Source organism: Typopeltis vanoorti, chromosome 7 (assembly GCF_054136105.1).
Source record: "Typopeltis vanoorti isolate ZY-2024b chromosome 7, IOZ_Tvanoo_1.0, whole genome shotgun sequence".
Taxonomy (NCBI): domain Eukaryota; kingdom Metazoa; phylum Arthropoda; class Arachnida; order Uropygi; family Thelyphonidae; genus Typopeltis; species Typopeltis vanoorti.
In genome coordinates, this window is record NC_143555.1 from 151849186 (window position 1) to 151874431 (window position 25246).

Consider the following 25246-nt stretch of genomic DNA (forward strand, 5'->3'; position numbering starts at 1 on the left):
TTCTTTAATTCATTCATCATTATTATCAATAGACCTCCATGGAGTCAGAACTCATCATGGGGGATACCACTCTTACATGCACAGCTCATCATACCTTCATTTAAATGCATTTCCTGTCCCATCACTCACCACTCTCTCAAGCAATGCATTCCAATCAGCCACCACTCTCAACCTACTCCTCACTGCCTTGCTCACATCCCCCTTAAACAGGTTTCAGGGCTGGTCTCTCATTTTCCATCTCAAGATATTGTATGAAAAATCTCATCCACGCTAATCTGGTAATTACCACATACCAACTAATACGCCTCGATGGTCTACCCTCTTCCTTCTATCCACTAGGCTTGTAATTTGCTTTCTCTCACTGTGTCCTCGTATTAAACATTCCAGACAAAAAACCAACTCAGTCAATCAGACCCTCTCCAACATCTCCTTTTAAAAACCTCACAATCGATTCTGTGCACATTAATCCATATACGGCCTGATCAGTCTTGTATAATGGAATCAAAACATCCTTACTTCTAGGAAGTTTATTTTGCACTTGATTAGACTATAATAAACTTAGTTTAATCCTTTATCCAAGTGTAAGCAAACAAAGTTTGCACAAAATATCTTCAGGACTGAGGTAAGGTGGTACATCCCTTAGCAACTCGTAGCAAAGGTGGACCAAGTCTCATCACTCCTTGTTTCAGTATCTCCCATAGTGCAAAGCACATCTCCTTGCAGACATGTATACTATGCTTTAATGCTATGCATTAAGGGAAGGGCCACTACCGAGACGGATTTTGACCTTTAAGGTCTTGTCAGTGGGAGACAGACACAGAGAGTTAACCCCTGAGTCTGCCTCCCACTGACAAGACTTCAATAAAGGGCAAAACCAGTCTGGTAGTGGCCCTTCCTTTAATGCAGAGCAGCATACATGTCCGCAAGGAGATGTGCTTTGCATTATGGGAGATACTGAGACAAGGAGTGATGAGAGCTTGGTCCACCTTTGCTGAGTTGTCAAGGGATGTACCACCTTGCCTCAATCCTTAAGATATTTTCAGGTGCAAGCTTTGTTTGCTTACACTTGGATAAAGGATTAAACTAAATTTATTATATCCTTACTTCTATATATCAGTATTCTCTGCATTATTTCCATAATCTGCTGTCATCTTCACAATTTTAGCAAAATGTCCACACAATTTCAAGTCTATATCCACCACAACTCCCAAATCCTCCATAATAATCCCCACCAATCTTATACTCTGTATCTCATCTTTGCTTCCCCAATTTTAAAACATTACGTTTTATAATATTAAACATCCCCATAAGCTGATTGTCTATTTAGGTCCTCATACAAAGCTACATCTGCTCTACTTCTCATAACTCTACCCAATTTTGCATCATCTGTAAACCATAATTTAAGCCTTTTCCTGTCATTTACATATAAATTAAACAATTATCCCAAAACAGACCCCTGTGGCATGCCACTAGTGACTTTCCTCTTCTGGTATATCGCTCCCCCATACACAACCTGCTGATACCTGTCTGATATCCAATTCAATGCACAAATCTACTATCCAATTCCATCTGTTCCCATTTAATTACTAGTTTGTCATGTGATAATCTATTGAAAGCCCTTGCAAAATCTAAATATACTACTGTATATGCATTCCTCTCGTCCAATGTATTCGTCAACTTATAAGCAGATTACTAAAACATAATCTACCTTTGGCAAATCCATGCTTTCCAGTAAAGAGAATTCTGCTACTGACAACTAAGTTCTGTATCCTTTTCCTCACTAGCTTCTCCAACACCTTGACCATAACTCCTGACAAGCAGATTGGCCTATAATTCAAAGCCTTAGTCTAATCACCTTTATGAAGCAGAATAATTTTGTCATCCTTTCATTCCTTTGTGACCTGGGCTAATCCAAGACATGTTGAAAATATACATTAAAGGTGTTAATTCCATGGAACATTTCCACAAACATGCAGTGATGTACCGTCAAGTCCCATGGTCTTGTTGACATCAAATTTACTCAATTCATCATATACCTCCGCCATTAGTGGGTCGTTGACAATACTGGTAGATAATCAAACAATTCTGAACATTCAACATCTCGTTTCACTTTTTTCAGAAGTCTATTGAATGTACTGAATAGCAAAAGATGTGCCTTCTGATCTTGTAATTGCTTTATGTAACTCATTCCTCTATTCCCTCTTATTTATTCTGTAACTTGGAAATTAGCTTGTATTCAACTTGTTCCTAAGAAAGACAAATCTTCACCATCAAATTATCACCACTTTCTCTTAAATCAATTATTTTTAAAGTAGTGAAGAAAACTGCAACTCTTAGTTTCCGTGAACCAAAGAAATCTCACAACTAAAATGATAGCCAGTATGCATTTGGTCATTCCCATTCACTAGATTTTCTTATGCCATCAAAATATGAAATCCAATAGAAAAGCATAGAGTCTCAAATGGTTATTCAATATTTGTATTTGTAAGCCATATGATTGTGTTTGGCACAAAGACATGATGCTTTATGATTTAGTCAGTTTTGACGAAGTCCTTTTTTTTTGGAAAGACGTATGTTCAAATGCAATCATATGGGAATGAAAGGCTTTTCTTTCCTATTCACTTCCTCCTTCCTACACACACAAAAAGGCAAACCAATCAAAGTTAGTTTTATTAATTACCATTTGTTTTACTTTTGTGAGATTTGGGAAACTAAAATAGATAATGTTGATCATAGCTTATTGACTACTTACCATTAGGTTGGGACCTAAGTATTATTTGATGGCCAACCAGTAGAAGTTTTACCCACAAAATGAAGGTTTTGGGACTCGACCTATGCTTATCATACTACTGAAAGAGGGTACGAAAGAGAAGAGGGACAGAAGTGCAAGAATAGAGGCCAACACCTCTTGCTGTGGAGACACGTCAATGGCCACTTCAGGTCTCCAGTAAGTAAGGTTGGTGGTGTCTTCACCAGGTGATGGTCATCTATTGCTTAGTGAGTCTACTTGATATTTCTTGCAAATTTGAAAATATCCATCTGCAATGGGAATGCTTGAATTTTAGTCCGTTTTTGTAAAAAAACTTCATTAGTGGTCCTATCTGGTTTCAGTAGTGGAAGTATTGGATAACTGAATATACAGTTACACTGTGCTAACCCATTCAAGGGTTGGATAGTTGAGAGTTCAATGTATAATATAATTACAACATGGCTGATAATTTTGCAAACCTGTATGGATACAATACTGCATTCTGTTTTCTTAATTCTGTCCCTCACCTAAAGATGTTTTTTTTAATAGCTTTTTTTTTTTTAGCTAACAATCTTTTACTGATCCTCTTGACATAACTGTTCTACTAAAGGGACCTTAATTCTACCTTTAAAATTTTTGTATAATTATTAAATTTAATACAGATCAAGTGTGTCAGTATTATGTATGCAAATATGTATTAAAATTGAATAAGCTTCGTTGGAAGTTTTTCCACTGTTATATATATATATACTATAAATTAAAGATGCAAAGAAATTACATTCTTAGTTTAATCCTTCACCCAAGTGTAAGCAAACACAGTTTCCACCTGAAGCAACTTCAAGGCTATGCAACTGATGAGACCTCAATAAAAGTCGAAACCAGTCTGGGTAGTGACCCTTTTCATAGCATTATACATGTCCTTATATGTGCTTTGCTTTATGGAATACTAAGGCAAATGATGTGAAGTCATCAGCTTCTATATATATATATATGAAATACCCACTCCTGAAGTTACTTCATTGCAAATTTTTTTTGCTTACACTTGGATAAAGGATTAAACCAAGAACATAATTTCTTGGCATCTTTAATTTATTAGATAAGCTGTGAATGTGTCTATAAGCCAATCGACACTTGTTCACAGTAGTAATTACTCGTGGCTCATCTACTCCCACCCCCCCCCTTCAAGCACCAAATACATAAGCTTCAACATGTGTTCATTTTGCTTAAAGCACTTTCTTTTTTTTTTTTCTATCACTATTGTTTAGTAGTGACGATCAGTTAAAACACTATAAAGGTTATAAATATATATGAATGAGTAATTTATGAGTATGCTGTTGCCAACTGAGGATTTAAGTTTCCTGTAATAGGTTGATAATAATACTCATATGAGGCAAGATCAACTATGGTACTTGAACTGTTATCTTTTGTTTTGATTTTTTTTAAAGTGTAATACATGAAAACTAAGATGAATTTATAGTCTGAAAGTTAATCTTTGAAGTAGGCTTCATCGACATGCACACAATTGTTCTATCAATGAAATTGCTGATGAGTATGGAAGGTCTCAACAGTAATGGAATATACAGTCTAGTTGAAAAATGCAGCTAGTTGAGTGAACCGTGCAGAAGCGTTGTCCTTTTTTTGGTGAATAACCACTTTTTTGCAGGCATTTCTCATTTGAAACAAAGTGGAGAAGTTTGAAACACATCTGAATAAATTATGCACTTCACTTATTTCTAGATCTTGCTGGTTGAGTTGAAAATCTCAGCTTCCCAACTTCAGGCTTTAGATCAGAATACTACCATGGGATTGCATCTTTTGAATGGCATTAGGTGGTAGATAAATTTTGACCACCTAGTGTAAGACTACACCATTGCTTCTTAGAAACCTGAAACTTGGAAAAAGTACCAAATTTGATCTTTAATACACAGTTCCTAGATAATCTAAACTTATGATACTAGTATCATATGTTCACAATATCTTGTTGGAGGCTTAATGGATTGTATACAGCACTCGGAAAGGATTAAAACAGATTTTTAATACTTCCTATATTTCGTCTCAGTCACTGAGACATCTTCAGAGATTACAAAAAAACTAATGTAACATATACATATACACAAATACCACACAATACTAATCTAACCAAGTGGGTGACTCAAGTCCTATCTAGATGGCACACCCTCTATGGGCGATTGTAGGTGTCCTAGGATGTAAGATGGGATCTCTGATGATTAATGTTTCCCAAATCTTCAGAAGTTTAATGCAACTGTATTTATTTAGATTTGGTTGATTTCCGAGAGCTGCTGCAGATTCTAAAAATAGTCTCTTTTTGGAATTTACTGTGATGGAGCATGGTGGTTTATTTCCAAGAGATCCTGTGGGTTGTATCCAAGACATGGCCAACCAGGCCTGACTGACCATAGTTGTGGCTGCAGATATATGACTTGTGTTCTTCTATGTGGATAGTTGCTGATCTACCTGTTTGTCCAAAGTACACTGGCTTACAAGAGCAGGGTACTTTATAAACTCCAGGCACTGAGAGAGGAGGGAGCTGATCTTTTGTAGAAAACCCATGGCGGTTCCCTCTATCTTCTTGTAAATCTTGTTCTTCCAAGAAAATTAATCAGAATTGATGGCAAAGGAAAAGAGATCTAAGATGTCAAAAGGAAAAACGTTTTCTAAGAGTGTTAAGGTATCAATTAAGGGAATATTGGTAAACAGTGAGAGGTCAAAGCTTACCAATATGTCTGTGTTATTTAACGTTAGATTTTCTATTAGGGTTTTAAAATGGGCGAAATTTTTTTATATAGGATGTGGTAAGTCCAGTGAGGGGGGGGGGGGGTCAGAGTTAGTCAGCTGTTTTGACAGTTTCTAGCAAGGTGCGTCAGTGGCATCTACTATACGTCATGGGGGGGGGGTATACAGTCCGGAGCGGTTGAGGTTTGGATTTACACAGGTTGTTATACTTTTTGATATGTTTATTTTATTTTACTTTTTTATCCCTTTTTTCTGGCATTCTTTCCGTGCAGAAGCTTCCGCACAGAAGGAATTTCAGAAAAAAAAATTAAACATATCAAAAAGTATAACAATCTTATAATTTTTTATGTTTCCAGTGGCGGCTCGTGGCTTGAAATCGTGGGGGTGCTGCAACTTTCGAAATATACATAAACACTGTAAGTAGTGTATACATGTTTGGATAAAATATCAAAATTATGGTAAAAATTTTAAAAAAAAATTAAACATGAAAAATTGTTTATTATCGATAAAATTATACAGTTTGGTATAATTCAAAATTACTTAAAAATAAAATCCATTATCATTATCACAATCCCAATGATGTTCTAAAATTAAATCTATAATAAATGTTATGTCTTTAATTGTAATGTCCAAATATTTAAAGACGGAGGAAACACGATAAGCACTATGAACACGATAAGCACTATGAACACTCTACTACTGGCGCAAACTGCATATAAACAACAGTGGGCAGTGCCGCATTACGGTAATAGTTCGTATCTCACTATGATGTGCATGTTTGCTCACGTAGCAATATGACACGGCTGCTAACGTCCTTCGCCCTCCTAAGTGCTACAAGATGGATTTTTATTCTTTTTTATATAAAATACGAGAATTGTATAGGATTGTTGATGATAAATTAAATATTACAAGCAAATATAAATTAATAAATATATTTATATGTCGAGAAAAATTGGGGGTGCTGCCGTTCCGTAGTGGCTATACACGAGCCGCCCCTGTATGTTTCCCAACCGCAAATTCAACCGCTCCAGCCAGGTTAATCTATATTCCAAAAGGCTCAACGACGATGCCGTCAGTGCCTTAAGCCTCGTCCACAATTTCACCGTCGCAACGTATGAAGTGTCGGTTCTAGATGTAATGTATAACATCGAACGCCGGAGATAGTAAATAACATCAGATTTGACGTCGCCAACATCCTCGCCTCCAAAAAGTAATTTATCGTCCGGTCAACGCACAGTTCTCAGGAAATCACGGAAAGACAAAAGTATCGTCATCACCAGAGCGGATAAGGGTATTGCCACAGTCATCCTTAATGCCGCGGATTACAATCGAAAAATGGAGATTATCCTCCGAGATAATCGCTCTACCTACATCCCCACTAGAACATGATACCACAAAAACACAAGTTAAAAACTTACTTAAAAACGTATCTTCTTGGCTTGACATTACGAAAAAACTCAAAAGTTAAGTGGTATATTGAGAAATAAATAGGTGACATCAAACCTAACCATTATATCTGAATTTTTAAGGATATGATTTTTAACTAACGATTTGAAATAGACTGAATTTTTAAAAAAAATACTGAGTTGCCAGTAAAGGAGGGGGAAAGAGACTTGGCTAATTATTGGGCAAGTTTATATGTGGGACTACTGTCCGACCACAAAATACATGAACCTCAGCTGGCAATGTGCCAAAATGAGTCAATTTATGTTAAAGGGGAGAAAGATAAGGTGATGTACGAATTCACCACCAACATGCAAAATCATGTACCTTATACATACAATTTTCCAACTGTTGTACAAGAAAAATAATTACCACTTTAAAGACATGAATTTTCATAAAAGAAAAGCTAATTCTCCAACAAATAATAATGAACACTCACCCCATGAAACTCATTGATTACCCTATTATCGGAATGAATCTGCCTTCTGCCATGCGCAGAAGTGTCGAGGGGTTTTGCATCAGTAGTCGCAGAGTATCTATGCTATCGACTATGGAGGCGTAGGGGGATATTAGATTTGCGAATTTTTGGTAATCCATAAATGCAGGGTGGTTTCACATGAACTGGTTTTATTTTTTTTTTCATTATTTCTTTTGGTTAGGAAGTCATTTTTTTCAGTAATTTGTGGACTTTTTTTTTCCCCTTTGAGACATAGTGGGGTCTCGATCTATAATTTAGTACATAGAACCACCACATAGGAGATCTTGCATTTTTTTCTTATAATCTTATTGATCCATGAAACTGTTGCATTTCCCTTCAGATGGATCACCATCTTTTTCAATTTACAGAAAACCAACACACATACAAAAGATATCTACATAAACAATCACATCATCATCCAGTCCAACCGTATGGCATTAAAAAAAAAAACCACTTGCACAGAGCCATTTGTTCTAACAATACAGCTCTATCCTCAGAACTCAAATATTTGTGCCACATGTTCTTGGCCAACGGCTAAATTCCTACAAAACAGACAAAATACCACCATAGCTCCATTACCCCCCCCCCACCCAATAGCAGGAACACAACATTACCATTTCTATTCCCTATGTCAGAGGTACATCAGAAAAGACAGCCAAAGTACTGATGACACATGGCCTTAGCACCACATTCAAACAAACCTCATGTTAAATTTGCAACTCTGATTTCCTTGTCTAAGGATAAACTTCACCCTCTAGCACACCCTAGAGTGTATGAATTTCCCTGTGACTTGGCCTACTATGGGCAGACAAGTAGATCTATTAACATCTGCCTGGAAGAGCATTAAAAGTACATACTACCATTATGACAAGTCAGGACTCTCAGACCACACTTTGGACACCCCTTCACACAGGATTAGATGGAAGAAAACCAATGTGCTATTTAGAAGTCGTTTCAAATCCGAAAGATTATTTTTTGAGTCAGCCATAGCTATGAAGAATTCTCCTAAACTGAACAAATATGGTTGCATTAATTTGCCAAAAATTTGGAAGATTTTCTTAAGAGCAACTCCCACATAGATGTAGTTTTTTTTTTTTTTTTTTTTTTTTTTTTTTTTTTTTTTTAACAACATTAGATGATGCCAAAATAGAACTTTAGATCTTTTGTCTGCTAAAACTGTATTGTTTCACTAACTCAGTTGCGTATGCATGCTGTGTTCTGCTCCGACAATGCTAATTTGAAATTCAACAAAATATAAGCAGTTAATAAAAATCCTTTTATAAAATAGTTTGTTTAGTGTTGTTAATACCGTTAAAAATAAGTCATGAATAACCGTCAATACCTAAGCTTATCTGTTAGATCTAAAAATTTATCTCCAGCTAATTGCAATCTATTTTGTTATCGTTAGCTTTCCACAAGAAGACAATCTAGGGTGGCAACAGCATAAACTACATAAATTACCCCAATTCATAATTACCTACCAGAAAAGCATTCTAGGTTTATATCTATGAGGGGAAAAACCAACAGAATCGCTATATTCTGACAATGACCAACTTGATACTAAAAAAGGCATGATTTTAATATGGGAGATTTCTCATCAGTTTACTTCATTATATCACACAACTCACCTAATGTCCAAGCTGCTTGGGCATTAGGTGAATTCCACAAACTTTTATCCATGATTCCTCCAAATTGATAGTAATACAAGATTAGCTGGCCAACATTCATATATACAACTATCTCCAAATAGTAAATAACATTGCTATTTGGATTACCATCTCCTCCTCTTCTCACTTTCATTCACTGGAATAGCCTTTGTCTTCCATTTTCTCAAGGATTATAAGCATGCAGTTCTTCAGGAAGAAGTTCCTTCTCTGTCCTACATAACCCGAGTATAGGTTACATGTATGGGACTGATTTAAAAAAAAAAAAAAAAATTAAGGTTCATTATGAAAAAATCCACCTTTACTTCTAGTGTAAAAAAAAAATACTGTGCACACAGATGAGTTCTTAAATGTAGTGGAATGTTATGTTTTTCAAATCATCCACTGATAATCATGCCATCAGAAAGCTAGCATATAGGTCTGCTGGTATGAAGAAAGAGAAAACCAAAACGTTATAGGAAACCCATGGAAGACTGAAAATCTTGAAGAATTATCAACATAAAAATACTAACTGGAAGAGAAAAAGTGATGCTCTTTCTGTCCGTCTCTGTTCACAAAAGTTTGGATTATTGCACCCAGACTTTATTATGCAACAGTAATATTTGTTAATCATTACTGTATTAAATTTATTTGCTAAAATGAGTAAACACTAAGTTAGTTTGTTTTTAAAAACAGACATGTTTTGAATGTTTTTTGATTAAAATATTTTGCTCCTAACCTTTTGGTGTCAATTTCCTTTACAATAATTTAATGAAATTTTCATGGGAATTCTACAAAAAAATAAAAAAAAAAATATATATATATATATATATATATATATACACACACACACACATACACATACAGGGTGTTCGGGATAAATTTGACAGTTTCGTAAGGAAAAAGAAAATCTTCTTTGTATCTATTAAATTTAATGAATTGACAAAAAAACATTACAGGCAGAGTTAATTACAATACTATCAACAAGATTTACTCAAAATAACCACCATTAGCATCGATCACAGCTTCAATTCTGCTTCGGAACCTCGAACAAGCTGATGCTACAGTCTCCCTGGGAAGGGCCGCAAAAACTGTTTTAATTTTATCCATTAACTGGGCTTTTGTATTACTGGAAGTGCGATTGGTGTCTTTTTCAACTGCGCCCCATACAAAATAATCCATGGGGTTAAGGTCTGGGGAGTTTGGAGGCCAAACATTTGGACTGGTGAAGTCGTAGAAATTTTCAGACAACCATTTTTGACTTTTCCCAGAGGTGTGGCAAGGGGCCGAATCCTGCTGCCATACATACGGCCTACCATTGGCTACCCTTGTTATCCAGGGCTTGACTACAGTTAGCAACTCCACGAACAAAGCCCGAATTCCAATGCCAGGGTTCTTCAACACCTGTTCCTGCAGATTTGCGAGGAATTCTGCTGTACGAACGCAATCAGATCGTCTGCTAGGGATCTTTCTTCTTGCTACATCCTCGTAGTCACCATTGCAAGTCTCTAGTTCATGCCTGATTGTTTTTACTGTATTCAGGGAGCATTGGGCAGCAGTCATAATATCCTTATTTTGATGGCGGGCACGAATCATCATGATACAAGTTATTCTCTTCCATGATTCAGGTGGGTTCCAGCTATCCATCCTTTCTGACATCTTGTATATGAATGAAGAAGGGTCCAAACTTTTAAATGAAGAGAAGTGTGTGTTAATACATGTAACTTACGGAAAAATATAATTAATTATAAATATGTCAAATTTATCCCGAACACCCTGTATATATATACATACATACATACACACACACAATTTTATGCCAGACATTTCTGGCAGCATCAACCCATCTAGATCTTGGTATTCCTATGAATCATTTTCCTATCAACATGCCATCTTAAGATTAGCTCTTTTCATGCAAGTTCTTTCATAAAATCTTCACTTTTAATGATTCTGCCACTAATGAGTTATTCACTTCCTGAAATTTTTTAGAACTCTCATACCTGCAGTCTCTAGTCTTTCCATCTTGACTAAGCCATGCCTAAATATCTGAAATATTTTACTTGTTCTATCCAAATCTGTTAGAGCTTCTTATTCAATTAAGTTACAGAATCTTGGAGAGAAGAAATGGATTTATTTAGGAGTATAACATCATCTGCATAAAGCAAAGCATTAAGCTTGATATCTGATATGAAGTTTAATACCACTTTCATAACATGATCCATACAATGAATAACAGTAAAGACAGAATGCACTCTTGTCTTAACCTAATTTTCCATCAAACCAATTTTCAATGAAGAAGAATAACAAGTGGTGGTAATTGAAAACAAAAAAACTGCTTCGTTAGTGATTTATTTTGTAATCTACAAAAACAAGCTCATTATTACAACAGGAACACTATAACATTATATATAATATATATGAACACTCTGTTAATGAGTGCTAGCCAACTACAAAAGTGCTACAGTCAGACTACAGTAATACCAAAAAGTTTCAGAACCATCTCTAAATCACAGTCTTAATAACAATGAAAAGGCACTGCATTCATTTCCATTACATTTATTAGTTACTTCTATCCCTCCACCTTCAAATAAACAAGCATTTATTTGAAGGGAAAAGAGAAGTTCTGAATTGATTAGAAACTAGTTACTGTACGTCACTGAAATAGAACACATTCGGATTAAACATCCAAAATTTATTTGCCACACCACTGTCAAAATATTTGTCCTTATGACCAAAATGTTTCATGTAAAACGAATATACCATATTTTGAATGTTAGTTTCATCTCACAAATATTTAGTACTTAAATGTTCACAGCATATAGAAATTAACATCTCAGTATAATTATTAATATAAACATAAGTAAATTAATTTGAACAAGTTCCCACCAGACAGCATTTTGCCAGTCTAGCTGTTTTAAGGAAATAGTCAGTGAGGTTAGCACATCGCACTGGGAAGAATATCTCAACATGAATTAAAATAACTGCTCAATCAAGCTTAAAGAGAATATTTACTTATTACTAATCACGTTAAACATTACAATATCATGCATAGAATGTGAAGTATATTTTTTCAAAGCAGATGTGGAGCAAGAGGTTCCCTGACTTACAAATTTATGCATTAATACAAATAAATCTAAGGAATATTTTCTTCAAACATAAATTTGTCACAATGCAACATGAAAGAGAAATAAAATAAAAATATAAACTTGCAGTTGAGACTGCAAATTTATATTTTTATTTATTTATTAATATACAGTAAAGGTCTGCAGTCTCAACTGTGCAGACCTTTACTATATATTAGATCTGCACAGTCAAATAACGCTTCTCTAAATACCACCTGGCTGCCCTGAAGTCACTGGTCTCAGTAACTCAATACTCTAAAGGTTCAACCTTTTAAACACTGTCAACTATGCATATTTCTATATCATATGTCAATATTTCTCATACAAGAGAATACATTTCAAGCATTTTCCAATATACAGCAGAAAAACTTCAATCTTTACTAAACCTCTCCAAACCCTAATATTCCCCTCATGTATTTCAATAAGGAAATACCATGGGCAGGCATATTTCAATAAATTATAATACCAGAATAAACTCACGTAAAATATTACTTTATTAGTATCATTTTTGCCTAAGTATCAATTGTTGGATTAGCTTTGTAGTGAAGACCTTTGATACTTAGGCAAAAATTATACTAATAAAATAATATTTTACGTGAGTTTATTTCAGTATTATAATTTAAGTATTCGTTTAAAGTTTCATTGGTGTCATATCATGATATTGTGTCACTTTCATTAAGCAACTTATATTAATCAGTCAATCTAAAGTCAGCTTGATTTAGATGGTAGATCATTTTCAATGTGCAGTGTGAAACCACTATTCAGATTATCATAAAAGGCCTTGAATTGGGTTAAAAAAAAAGAAAAAAAAAGCACCATGCTTAGTCTCTCTGGAGTAGGATTCCCTGAATATCTGAAAACAATGTTGAAATGCTAGATGGATGTATAGAAGAAAATCTAGCAGAACTATCAACTCTTTACCTTCATATAGCATATTGGGCCAGCCTGCATACTAAGTTAACACTTCCACTGATGTTAATCTATAATTTAAAAAATTACTACAGATCAGTGAAATGCAATATCTAGATTAAAACAACCAAAATTCCATTTTTTTTTTTTTTTTTAATCGATAAATCAACAGATTTATGGAAATCAAGTCAGAAATCTTATTACTGAATTCTGTCTTCCCAACTTTAGAATTTGGGAAGACAGAACTCTTACTTGCAATGAAACAAGTGGTCTGAATTGATGATTTGAAACAATCAAGACCAGATTGCAATATGTGGAAGTGTTCCCTTGACACAGTCATGGCCATACTTATGCACAGGTGCACAAGGTTCTCTAGCAGGGTACCTGAAAAAATTAGGGCCAATTTAAGGACTGCGCACAATTAGGGAGGAGCCCTGAAATATAGTGCCTCAGGCCCCGGCCACCTCGAGAAAAGTGTAAGTATGGACCTGAACACAATCAATTAACCTATATGAATTGTGGCTTATATAGGGATATAAGCCACAATTTGAGCCTCGCCCATTTTCCCAACATACAGCTAAGAGCAAATCCACTTCATAACTTTTTGTTCTTTTATGTAGTAACATATTAATTAGAACATATCTTGGTAATATTCCACACTAAAAAAAAAAGTTTAATTTAATTTAATGCATCAAATTAAATTTAATTTGATGCATTAAAGTATCAAAGTCAATAAATACCTAAAGTACAACAAAACTTCGAATGAGAAGTAATCATGTTCTTTCTTCAGATCTATATAATATTATTAACAGGCTTGCAAAATGTTTAATTAATAAGTTTCTTAAGCAATATTAAAAATTTATACAATATTTTTAAAATTTTCTACGGTGAAATAATGCAGAACAACACATACAGACAGGGGCATGCCAGTAGTGTCCGGCACCTGTGTGCAAAACTTTAGTTGGTGCCCCTATCCCCCCACCTCCAATAAAAAAAATTACTTTAAAAATTTTTTTAAGTATTTTCTCTTCTTCGGCACCTTTACTATCCTGGCACCTGTGTGCATTGCACACATTGCACATATTGTCGGCGCGCCCCTGCATACAGACAAGCGACAAACTCCACTTTTTGATCTGAAGTGTGCAGATTAGCCGATTATGAAAGCTTACAACAACAAAAATCTGTTTGCAAATGATTTCCTCATAATGAATTAACACAAACACTTGAATTTTGACTCCTTAATACTACTGTCATGGAGAAATATATACATTTATTTATAATGATATAAATAAATTTTGATTGTTCAATCAAAAGACAGGAAAACTGTCTTTTACTCAATGAGAAATTTTTTTTTCTTTTTTAATGCATGTGACTGTTTTACCTAATTCCTGCATTTTAACATTTATTTCCTTACAAATAAAATTTTTTTTGAATGTTTGTTAATGTGTAACATGTTATTAAAGTGTTCATAATTAATATTTTTTTCTCTATCATATTCCTCCAAAAGGTGAATGTCAGATCATATCATTTCCAAGGACTTATCATGGGAGGACACACTGCTCCACACAACAACTTACTGTCTCCCTTACTTAATCCTCTAACACTACTATTATCAACACACAGTACTATCTACTGCCCACCACTAGTATATATACTGTCTGTAAATTGTGTGTTCTCATGGCTGATTTATCTCAATGTGGGATAAAAAACTAGAGTTCATGAGAGAAAAAAAAACCTGATACCTTCACATGAGATTGGTTAACTCATGCCTTTATACGAAAAAGCCGGATATAAAGATTCCTCTCATCCCAACAATCAAACCCAGTTCTTTTCCAATTGAAGGGAAACAACATGGCAGTTGTTTACTTTGGGCTAATTTTGAAAATCACAAAATCATCACTAACTTCTCACTAGCAAGACACTGCTATAACAAATTCACTCACTATAACAAACTACCAAAAAGTCCTGATCAAAATCCTATTAGGTATAATTATGTGCTAAAAGAAATTAACCGTAGCACTATAACAAATTGTTTCTGTGGTCCCTTCAAGTTTATTTATAGTGAAAATAGACTATGGACTATGTTAAAGTAATGTGTTTCATGCACAAAACGTTTTTCCATTTTGCATGCAAAAATGCTATCATTACTGAAATGCAATGGAGAGTTAACACAACAGAACACTTTCCATGCAAATAACTACTATTTCTTTACTCAACTTCTTACAACATTTATTTATCCTTCCCCATTATTAATCTATTAAGCATTTTCTCTTCCTATGTTTAATAATGTTTGTTTGTTTACCTTAAATGTTAACCAATGTCTATAACTTACATTACCCAATCCAAACTATGCAATGATGGCTTGGGCACCAAGTGCATGGGTGATTCTGCCTGATCCCATTTTATTATTATTTTTTTTTAATTGAAGTTAAAAATGACAATATATATTTTTTACAAAATAAAAAATGTTGAAAGTTTTTCACTTGGTTATAATATAAATTAAAGATGCCAAGAAATTATATTCTTGCTTTCATCCTTTACCCAAGTGTAAGCAAACACTTGTTTTCTTCCATATGCATAAAGATGAAACCAAGAATATTATTTCTTGATATCTTTAACTTATAAAAATAATAAATAAAATAATTTCTATAAGATGTCTTATTGTAGAAAACTTTAAAATTTATAACTTTATATTTTAAAGAAATAAAATTTACATATAAATAAGATCTCTTAAAAAATATACAAATGAAAAAAAAATGTGCACTGGCAGAAAACATGGTAAATGTTGTGACAATAAATTTAAGATAGAAAATCAGCCTCTAACTTGTCTTGTAACTGTAAAAACCTGGTGTTCAGTCAATATTAAATTATGTGCAATGACTTTTTTTTTTTTTTTTTTGTGTTAAATACTGTAAAGTATTAACTCATGCAAGAAACAAAATGAAAGTGTGATGGGAGAGTGGAATGCACTGTCAGAAAAAAGGTTCTATATGTACAATACAAAATTACCTTAAGGCAAGAATGATCCTCCCATGATGAGTCATGACTCTCTGCAGAAGACTGCAAATGATAAATACAAGAAAATTCATTCAGATCAAATGTGTTATAAAATCACAATAAATAGATCTGGGAAAATAAATGCATGTTTCATATATTAAATGACCCAGATGAGTCTTTGACTCCATGAGGTCTTGGGATGATAATAATAATAATAATAAATAAAAGCCTCCACATCCTGTAGTTGGAAAGACCCAAGTTCAAATATCCCCAAGTTGCAAAGAACTTGGAGACTTTCTCCAGTGAAAGCAAGTTAACCTCAAGTGGAGGAGGGTTCCCCCCTCCTGAAACTATTTTTTATCCCACAAAACCTGGCTTCATAATACATGCAAAATATACAATATACGATTGGCTATCCTATTATAAACATGAATTTCGTTTCTATAAAGCTGAGTTACTTTATGTTATAGAACCAAATGAGTTTAACACAAAAGGAAAGTACACTGTTATTGCTCACTCAGGATTCAATGCTGTGCCGACAAGCTTGTCTCACATTGAATTACTGCTTTTAGCATGGAAGAACTTTATGAATCATTTCAAGTTCTTCCATTCTCATTCTGTTAAAATAAAAGCAAATTTTATTTTATTTTAACATTTCCCGCTGATGTCTGGAAATCAACAGGACAATAATACAGCAAATGGACTTAGGATCATATACAGCTAATGACATCAATCTAGAAACCAAACAGCTTCTTTCACGTCATTTCAGTCCTGCAATAAGGAAGGTGGCAGTCTCACACTGTATACCGAAAATCTAGAGACTCAAAACATCCATGCCACAAGCAAGATTCCAACACTTACTTGCAACAAAGCAAAAAAGGTACTATCCATTTTACCACCAGTGATGCTGTACTGCCATAATAATGACAGCATTTGCTTGTCATAATAGTTATAAATATTATTAAAAAATATATTAAATTACCAGATCCAAATTACTGAATGTGACTCCATACTGAACAACACAGATGTCAAAAGCCAACTTGGGTCACAAAACAAACATTTTCGGAAGCCCCAATGAAATGCTCTTCAGAAGAACATCCATGCTGTGTTCTTCTCAGTTCAAGTTGAGAAAACTACTGGCATTTTCATTTTTAAACTCAGTTTTTTGCCACTTTCTTTTATTATGCAGGTTCAAGGATTAAAAAAAATTTCAGGGCTGAAAGAGGTTAATTGAGATAAAATGTGTTTATCTGTACTCACTCGAGGTAGTTTCTCTTAAAATGAGGAAAGTTAATATTATCATAAGTTTGTCATCATAATTATCAGTATTACACAACACCAAAACAAAGAAGATTTATTAACTAGCTAATATCTCAGTAGTTTTTAAACTAGCATCTCACAGTACTACTTGTTATGAGTCAATTGTACCCATCACTGATAACCCCAGCATTTATAAAAACTTAATTTCAAATCTGCACAAAAAAAAAAATATCTTACATACATAAAAATTCAGAAGAATTTAAGGATGTGAATCTTTAACAGAGGTCTTCATTTAATAAGGTCAAAATTTTCCCCAAAACATTTCAACATTAAAATTTACAGTATAAAAGAGAAAATTTAAAAATGATTTAATTATCACTGGATGGAACACATTACCAGAATGTGTTGTTAATGCAAGGAGTGTTAAGGATTTAAGATTCTATATGATAAATATGTTGTCAATTGAATGAACCTCCCACAATGAGTCTGCCGACTTCATGGAGGGTGTAATAATAATAATAATTATAAGCCAAAAAGCTGTGGGTTCGAATCCCACCATGGAAGTTTGCGATTGTCTCTGAAAATACTAGTGTTGGTGGGGTAGATAGCATTGGTGTAGACGATGAAAGTAGTCGCGGTTGGTGGAGTTGTGGAGTAGGTGCCCTCCCTCAACGAGTCTTTGGACTCCCTGGAGGAGTTATGTAATAATAATCATAATCATAATCTACTTTCGAACTTTTAGAGGGGCTACACTATGTGGATGATACATTTTGTATTTGTTCTACTCCCCCCACCCTCACACACACACAAGATGCTACAGATTAAACTAACCTAAGCAACCAACACTATAAAATACAGTGTTTTTTTAATCGATATTCAATTGATTAAAGAAACAATTGTCTGTCCTTTCTTTATGTACTAGTCACACATTATTCAAATAGGTCACTTTTTGTATTTAGAGAAAGTCAATGCACACTGGAATTGGAAATAGAGAAAGAGCTATTTTCTGTAATGATGCAACTCTTGCTAAAGAACTTTAACATCTTTGCCACACTTTAAGCTAATGGCTAATTCATAAAATACTACATACCATTTATTTCATAAGACATCCATGAAGTCAAGGCTTATCAAGGGAGGGCCTAACTCACATACCCACACTCAAACTGTACTTAAAGTTGTTCATTTCCACACTCTCCATACGTTCAAGAATTGCATTCCACACATCAAATGCTCTCCATACAAAATTCCTCCTTACATCATCCTTATACAATTTCCAGGAATACCATTTGGTCCCCCCCCCCCTCCATTCTATAAAAAATCTCATCTGCATGCCTTTACCAACTGATGTTTCAATTATATCCTTCCCCCATCTTCCTATCCATACAGTTATATAAATTGCATTTTCCTTAATTTTTCCTTTGTACCCAACATTTCATAAACTAGAAAATCTCATTCAATCTTCCCTCTGGTTTTTTATATTTATCCAACACACACACAAGGTACAAGGACCTATAACACATCAGTGCCATGTTAGAGGTAAGCATCTATGGATACTTTCGAACATATCCTCAATCCCTGAAAAAAAGAGATGACCTGATTTGCACACACAGTAATCCATGTGGAACATTACACACACACACAGGAAATTACATCTTCCTTACTTCTACCTATCAATGTTCTCTGTATCATTGCCATAATCTTTTAAGATGTCCTCAAAATTTTAGCATTTCCTTCAAAATTTCAAGTTATGGGCCATCACTTTCCTAGATCCCTTATCTCATCCAACACCACTACAACATATCTGCAATTATTGCTGTTTAAAGTTACAAGGCAGCTAAGGCCTATCTGATTTCAGTCTCAAATGAAACATTCATCATGTTCTTGATGGCAACACTGGTTCTTCCAAATGCATCATAGAGACTTAAAATTAAGCACTGTATGATAAAATCACGTTTACAAACTTTAGAAAATAAACAAATGATATATGCTGCAGTAAATTTAATAGTACAAATTAAGATACCTTATTAAAACTGGAACATCCTATTTTGCCACAATAAGAATTGCTCGGAAGCATTTTTTTCCCCTTATTGAACTAATTAGCTGGTTAATTCCAAAAGGAAGCTAATCCCCCAAACGAATCATACATTGGGTGTACAATTTTTTTGCTTCACAAACACTCAACGAGTGTTTGTGAAGGTCTTCAGGCAATACATTTATCATCATCTAGTGCAAGATTACCACCACCTTGCTTACTGAAAATGTGAAGTGTTGAAAAATAAATGTTTATTGTAGTGCACATTTAAAAAAAAAAAAAAAAAAAAAAAAAAAAAAAATGACTAGCAGTCAAAGTTTACTAACTGTTCACAGAAAAAAAACAGAAAATCAGCTAATTAAATATTGTAAGTACAAGAATAAATGTAAATACTATATTATGAGCAAGATATGCTAAGGAGGAGCAAGTGAAGCATTTATCTTAGATACCAAAAATTGCAATTTTTTTTTTTTTTTTTTACTTTGAGATGCCAGAAAACAGAGCTGGCTCTGGTTATGAGGCACTTCATAAAACAGACATTAATCATTAGACTAAGCACCAAAATGTTCTATAATTCTGAACTGTACCACCCTCAAATATATAATACATATATAGAAATACAGTCATAAATTTCATCTGTATACATCTCAAACAACCAAATGTCATCATGGTAGAAAACACTTTTTTAATATAAACTCTCCTTATGAATCTTTCAAAATTTGGTCCACAAAAATCCTAAAATCAACTAACATGGTACTAAAAATAGTATCAAGGTGCCGATATTTTAAAACATGTGCAAAGAAAAGGTCCCTGAGTGCTTTAAAAAGGAATCCTTGTCTCTGCTACACTGCTAGATTCATATATAAGCTATTTTAAGTTAATCAAATTAAGTCACGTGAAGTAAAAATTTGAATTTAAAATTACTCTTAAATTTTCAAAATAAATTAATTCTTTTGTAAAAGGTATCAAAAAATGTGCTGCACAACAAGTCTCATGAAAATATCACACCAAAACACATAGAATAAAGGACTAAACATTCTCATTATAAAATAAAATACAGTATATTTGAATGTATTCCTATGATAAAGATAAAATTAATAGAAATTACAAAAAAAAAAAAAAAAGGATGTTACAGAGATCATCGGCCTGTGAGAACCACAAATGTATGGGGGGAAAAAAATCTGCTTGAGTTAATTAAAAAACACCATTACTGATGCAAATTCTCCTGACAAATTAGTACAAAAAAAATTAACAGAAAAACCTTTCAAGTGAAGATTCACATTTTCTGATGAATAAAAATGCAACTGATGTTTGCAGATTTCAAAGTCCATGATAAAAAGTTCATAATTCTAGATAAACACACAAAATTATTTTCTTGTACATTCCCACTTGTATAATTAGCTTAATTGTCCTGACAAACAACAAAATCAAGCTAGATCCTTCAAAAATTTTATATATGTAAGAAATATACAAAAGAAATTTTGCATATTTAATCGCACGCAACACCATTTCACAAAATAAGACCATTTCATATATCATTTCACTCTATTCAATAGATTAAGAAAGCATATAATGCATATTACTCTAAGATTTTGCAATTAAGTGATACAAATTTGCATCTGACAATATCTAAATATATATAACACAGTGAATATTAGTAAACTAATACCCCTGCAGAGACAAACATGTTATATGAACACCTGGCAGTCAAGCAGCTAATTCCTACTTGGTAAATAAAGCATTTGATGTGAAAATTCATCTTGAATTTGTGGTTTCCTGAATGCTTCTGTATCTATTTATGAAAGGATTCAGCATCTTGGGTTTTTCCCCCCTTCTCACATTCCCCTAAATGCACAAAAATCCTGGGGGAAAAGATAATCAAGCATCTGAGCACACCAAGCAGTACCAAGTATCATATTAAAGTTTGCAAGGAAACAGTCATAACCAATTTTAGAGAGAAACAGACAGCTATTCAGAATATCAGCTTATGGGGAAGACAATAAGTACCTGGTCATGGGTAAAAGATCCCACAACTTGGCTTCCAAGTCCAATTCTAGAGTCCGACTACAAGCTTCACTGCATAAGTGCAGTATGTATAACAATTTGTGTAATGCAGTACATGAGTGCCAAGCAGGCACATTAGAAAAGCTTCATAACAAGTGGCTCATTTGTAGTTTTAAGTTTACTTATCAAAACAGCTGAGCCTTTCTACCTGAAGATTTTTATTGCCATCTGGCATCATATAATCTAGACAAAAAGTACAGAAAAGAGAAAGCATATATAAAGTCTTTCAAGCAGATAGAAGCTTCCCTAAATTTTTCAATGATTAGACTTCAGGACAGACTCTAAACTATCACAACTACAAGAAAGATCCTTTGCTGGAATAATTCACAATAAAGAAACAATAGTAAGTGAAATACAGACTGACTATTTCAAAATTAAACTGTTCAGATTCTTAAAGACTTGATATCATAAGCTTCTGCAGCAAGCATGGGCATTTATTAGTTAGGTGGCCAGCAAGAGAAAACCCCAATTAAAGATATCCGACAGCATTAGCCAGAGAAAACTGGAATTTAGTCTTATGCTCAACTGGTACTTGCTTGTGTTATACCAGGAATGAGATATAACTGTAGAATCTACAATTGTTAATAATAGATCAACAACAAATTTATATTTTTACAGTTGGAATCCACTGTGCATAGACAGGAAACTATCCACTAAACTACACCCCCCCCCCCTTTTAAATGAAATAATTCAGAAAAGATGTCTTTTCTGATACTGCAAAACAAATGCACATTTTGATATATTTTATATCTCTTAAGGGCAAGCAACCAAAAACGCATAATAAATATTTTTACAAGCTGATTGTGAAAAATAATTCTTATATTACTTTTAATAAATTTCTTTAGCAATAATGATATATAACTTTACTCCTCTTCACTTGAACTACTGCTACTGCTGCTACCCCATCCTCCAAATCCCTTTTTAAACTTGTGTTTGTGCTTATGTTTATATAATTTCTTGAATTTCTTGGGTTTCATCACATGCTTCATTGGATTCAGTGGCGATTTGGCAAGCAAAGCTGTTCCTGCAAGGGCTGCAGCACCAGCAGCTATTCCACCAATGGGGATAGGGCTACTTGCTAATAGTCCACTCAGGCCACCCTTTTTAGTTTTCTGGCCAGGATATACAACGTGTGTTCCTGGAGGAACCGTTCCAGCCTGTGAAGTTGGATAAGCTCCAGTTGATGGATATCCATACTGCATGGGATGTGCTGCTTGTGCAGGGTATGCTTGCTGGGAAGGAAAAGGCTGTGGGCCATAATGTTGTGGTGAAGGAACTGAATATGGTTGTGTGCCTGGTGAAACAGCAGGTGTAACTGATGGCTGTGGTAGATATGGAGCATAAGGTGGTGGCGCACCACTCGGAGATACTGGTGGTGGTGCAACAAAACCTCCCACAAAACCAATGTTCGGAGGAACTAATCCAATTCCCTCAAATACAATTCGATTTACAATAACATCTCCATCAATGGCTAAGTGTGAAACGCCAGTAATTGGAAAACGATATCTAAATTCTGTGAAATGTTGACCATTTACGGCGATTTTAAAATGATCTGATTCTGCCAAAATTATGACCTCAAATCCTTCACCTGCAACGAAAGGGAAATAAGGTCCATGACTTTCTTCAGGACCCCACTGTTGATGTTGCAAGGAATTCCGTACAAGGCGTGGTGGCGATGTGAATACCGGACTTAAATGAAGTGCAATATCGCTACGAGGTTGAGTATTAGCACCACACTGCAAATTAATAGCAAAACACTGAGGAGAAGAGTTTGTTCTGCCGTCTACTCGGACCATAGCTCCAGGTTGAAGTCCAGCAGGAATGCTCCCAATATAAGGAATGGGAGGGTTATATACCGGGGCGTCCATTGCTATGCAATACTATTCCGTTACAAAACAAAAATACTCACAGATTATGATTTACTAAAGCAAACTTTGTTACAAACATCAATGTGACTAAAACGCAGAAAACTGCGTTCACTCGGTAGGAAGAATCCTGCTTTGCGCCTACGAACACATGACAAACGAGAACTCGGTTTCTTATAAAATGTGAAATAACGTAACCAGCAGCACACGTGACTTGTTTTCATGCACCACAGAAACATTAAACAAGGAAATTCGATTATATTGCCAGACTTCTTGTTCTGTAAATAAAACTTGCTGATTACTGATATATACAAATCCAACGAAATAAATATGATATTCGAATACGCAACGAAATTCTATGAGTATTCCATCACCATATGGTTACAGACAGCCACCAGTGTTGAGGATTGATAACGCCCATTTTCGGTTATCAAGTATCGTAATATTTATTCTTCAAAATTGAGTAGAGATCGATTTCTTTTATGTATTTCATCAAGATTATGAAATATCCCAAAAAATTAGAAAAATAAAAATAAAATCAAGCATATAAATTAACTTTTAGTGTAGTTTTAAATAATCGAAAATGAGGGCGTCTAATTAATTTCGAGTTCTAAATTCGAATATGAACTTAAGCTTCTTAATTATTAGATTTTATGCACGAGAGAGAGAGAGAGAGAGAGAGAGAGAGAGAGAGAGAGAGAGAGTACACTCCCTTCATCTTCGTCATTTGACAAAGCTTAGAGTGCAAAACAATAGTAGCCTTACTGTCTTCCACAACAATGTCTTAAATTCTAGTTTATTTGCTATTCTTCAGTCTTGCGACCTTCACTGCTACCAAAAATAGTTATATATACTTTCTCGCAAAGAAAGATTATTATTATTACATGACATCTCCACGGAGTTCAAAGACTCATCGAGGGAGGGCACCCACTCCACAACTCTCCGCTACTACTTTCATCATCCATCCAATGCCATCTACCGCAGACCACCGCCACTAGTATTTTCACAGACAATCACGAACATCCATGCCCATGGTGGGATTCGAACCCGCAGCCTTTTGGCGGAAGAGCGGATACGCTAACCACTCGGCCAACCAGGCCGTCAGATCTCTTCACTTCCCCTTGTCCTTGATAATATCTGATTCCAAACAGGTTCAAATATCTTTTCTTGAGCTGACTTATACCTTTAATCTGTCACAGCATAAGCACATTTTGGTCCATAGCTTTTTCAGCCTTCAAAAAAATCTTGCTGTACTTTTAGTCCAAGACATTACTTCTCACCTTTATAATTACTAACATCCATAAATTGCAAGTCCCCAAACCTTGGTGGAATTTATACCTAAAACCTCCCTAAAAATTCTTGATGGTGTTTAAAAGGACTATCCGATTAACTCGTGACCACCGATTCACTCCAATCGTTTTCTCTCATACATATTCCGTTTCTATCTCTTCCAGCAGTATTTCCACCAACGTGTTTTGCTGAAATGGCCATCGTCATTTGTTAACTTTCTTCCAAAACTGCAAAATAACCTGAACGGATTCTGGTTAACATCCCCTTACTGTCCAACCTCAAACTTACTGATCTCTCAATCTCCGAATGTTACATTGATTAAAACGGCCTAACCTACTCCCTATAGAAAATCAAAGGCATTAGCAGATTTTTTAATTTTTTTAATTTTATTTTGTTTTGTGTAGCGAATATCAGGTAAACCCGCAAACATTACTGGATATTACAAATTTCTAAATTTTAATATTTACTGTGACTTGAGGATGCATTGCACCTGTATTCAACTCTGACAAACAGAATTCGCCTAGATTTTCCAACCAAAGGGCTTCGTAGAAATAGACTGAGTCATGGGACTCATACATATATATATATATATATATATATATATATATACATCAAGAAGCATAACACTGACATCCCTTTC

General features: G+C 34.5%; 1 protein-coding gene across 1 annotated transcript; it reads right to left on the reverse strand.

Moving 5' to 3' along the window:
* Nucleotides 1-19713: 19713 nt before the first annotated feature.
* Nucleotides 19714-23601, reverse strand: LOC150105212 (uncharacterized). The gene has a single exon (XM_090396199.1). The coding sequence runs from the start codon at nt 23317-23319 to the stop codon at nt 22315-22317; it is 1005 nt and encodes a 334-aa protein (XP_090252325.1). The 5' UTR covers nt 23320-23601; the 3' UTR covers nt 19714-22314.
* Between the last annotated feature and the right edge of the window lie 1645 nt (nt 23602-25246).

Excerpts from the sequence above, each read along its gene's own strand:
- LOC150105212 (XM_090396199.1), bottom strand. The coding sequence starts at position 23,319 with ATGGACGCCCCGGTATATAACCCTCCCATTCCTTATATTGGGAGCATT.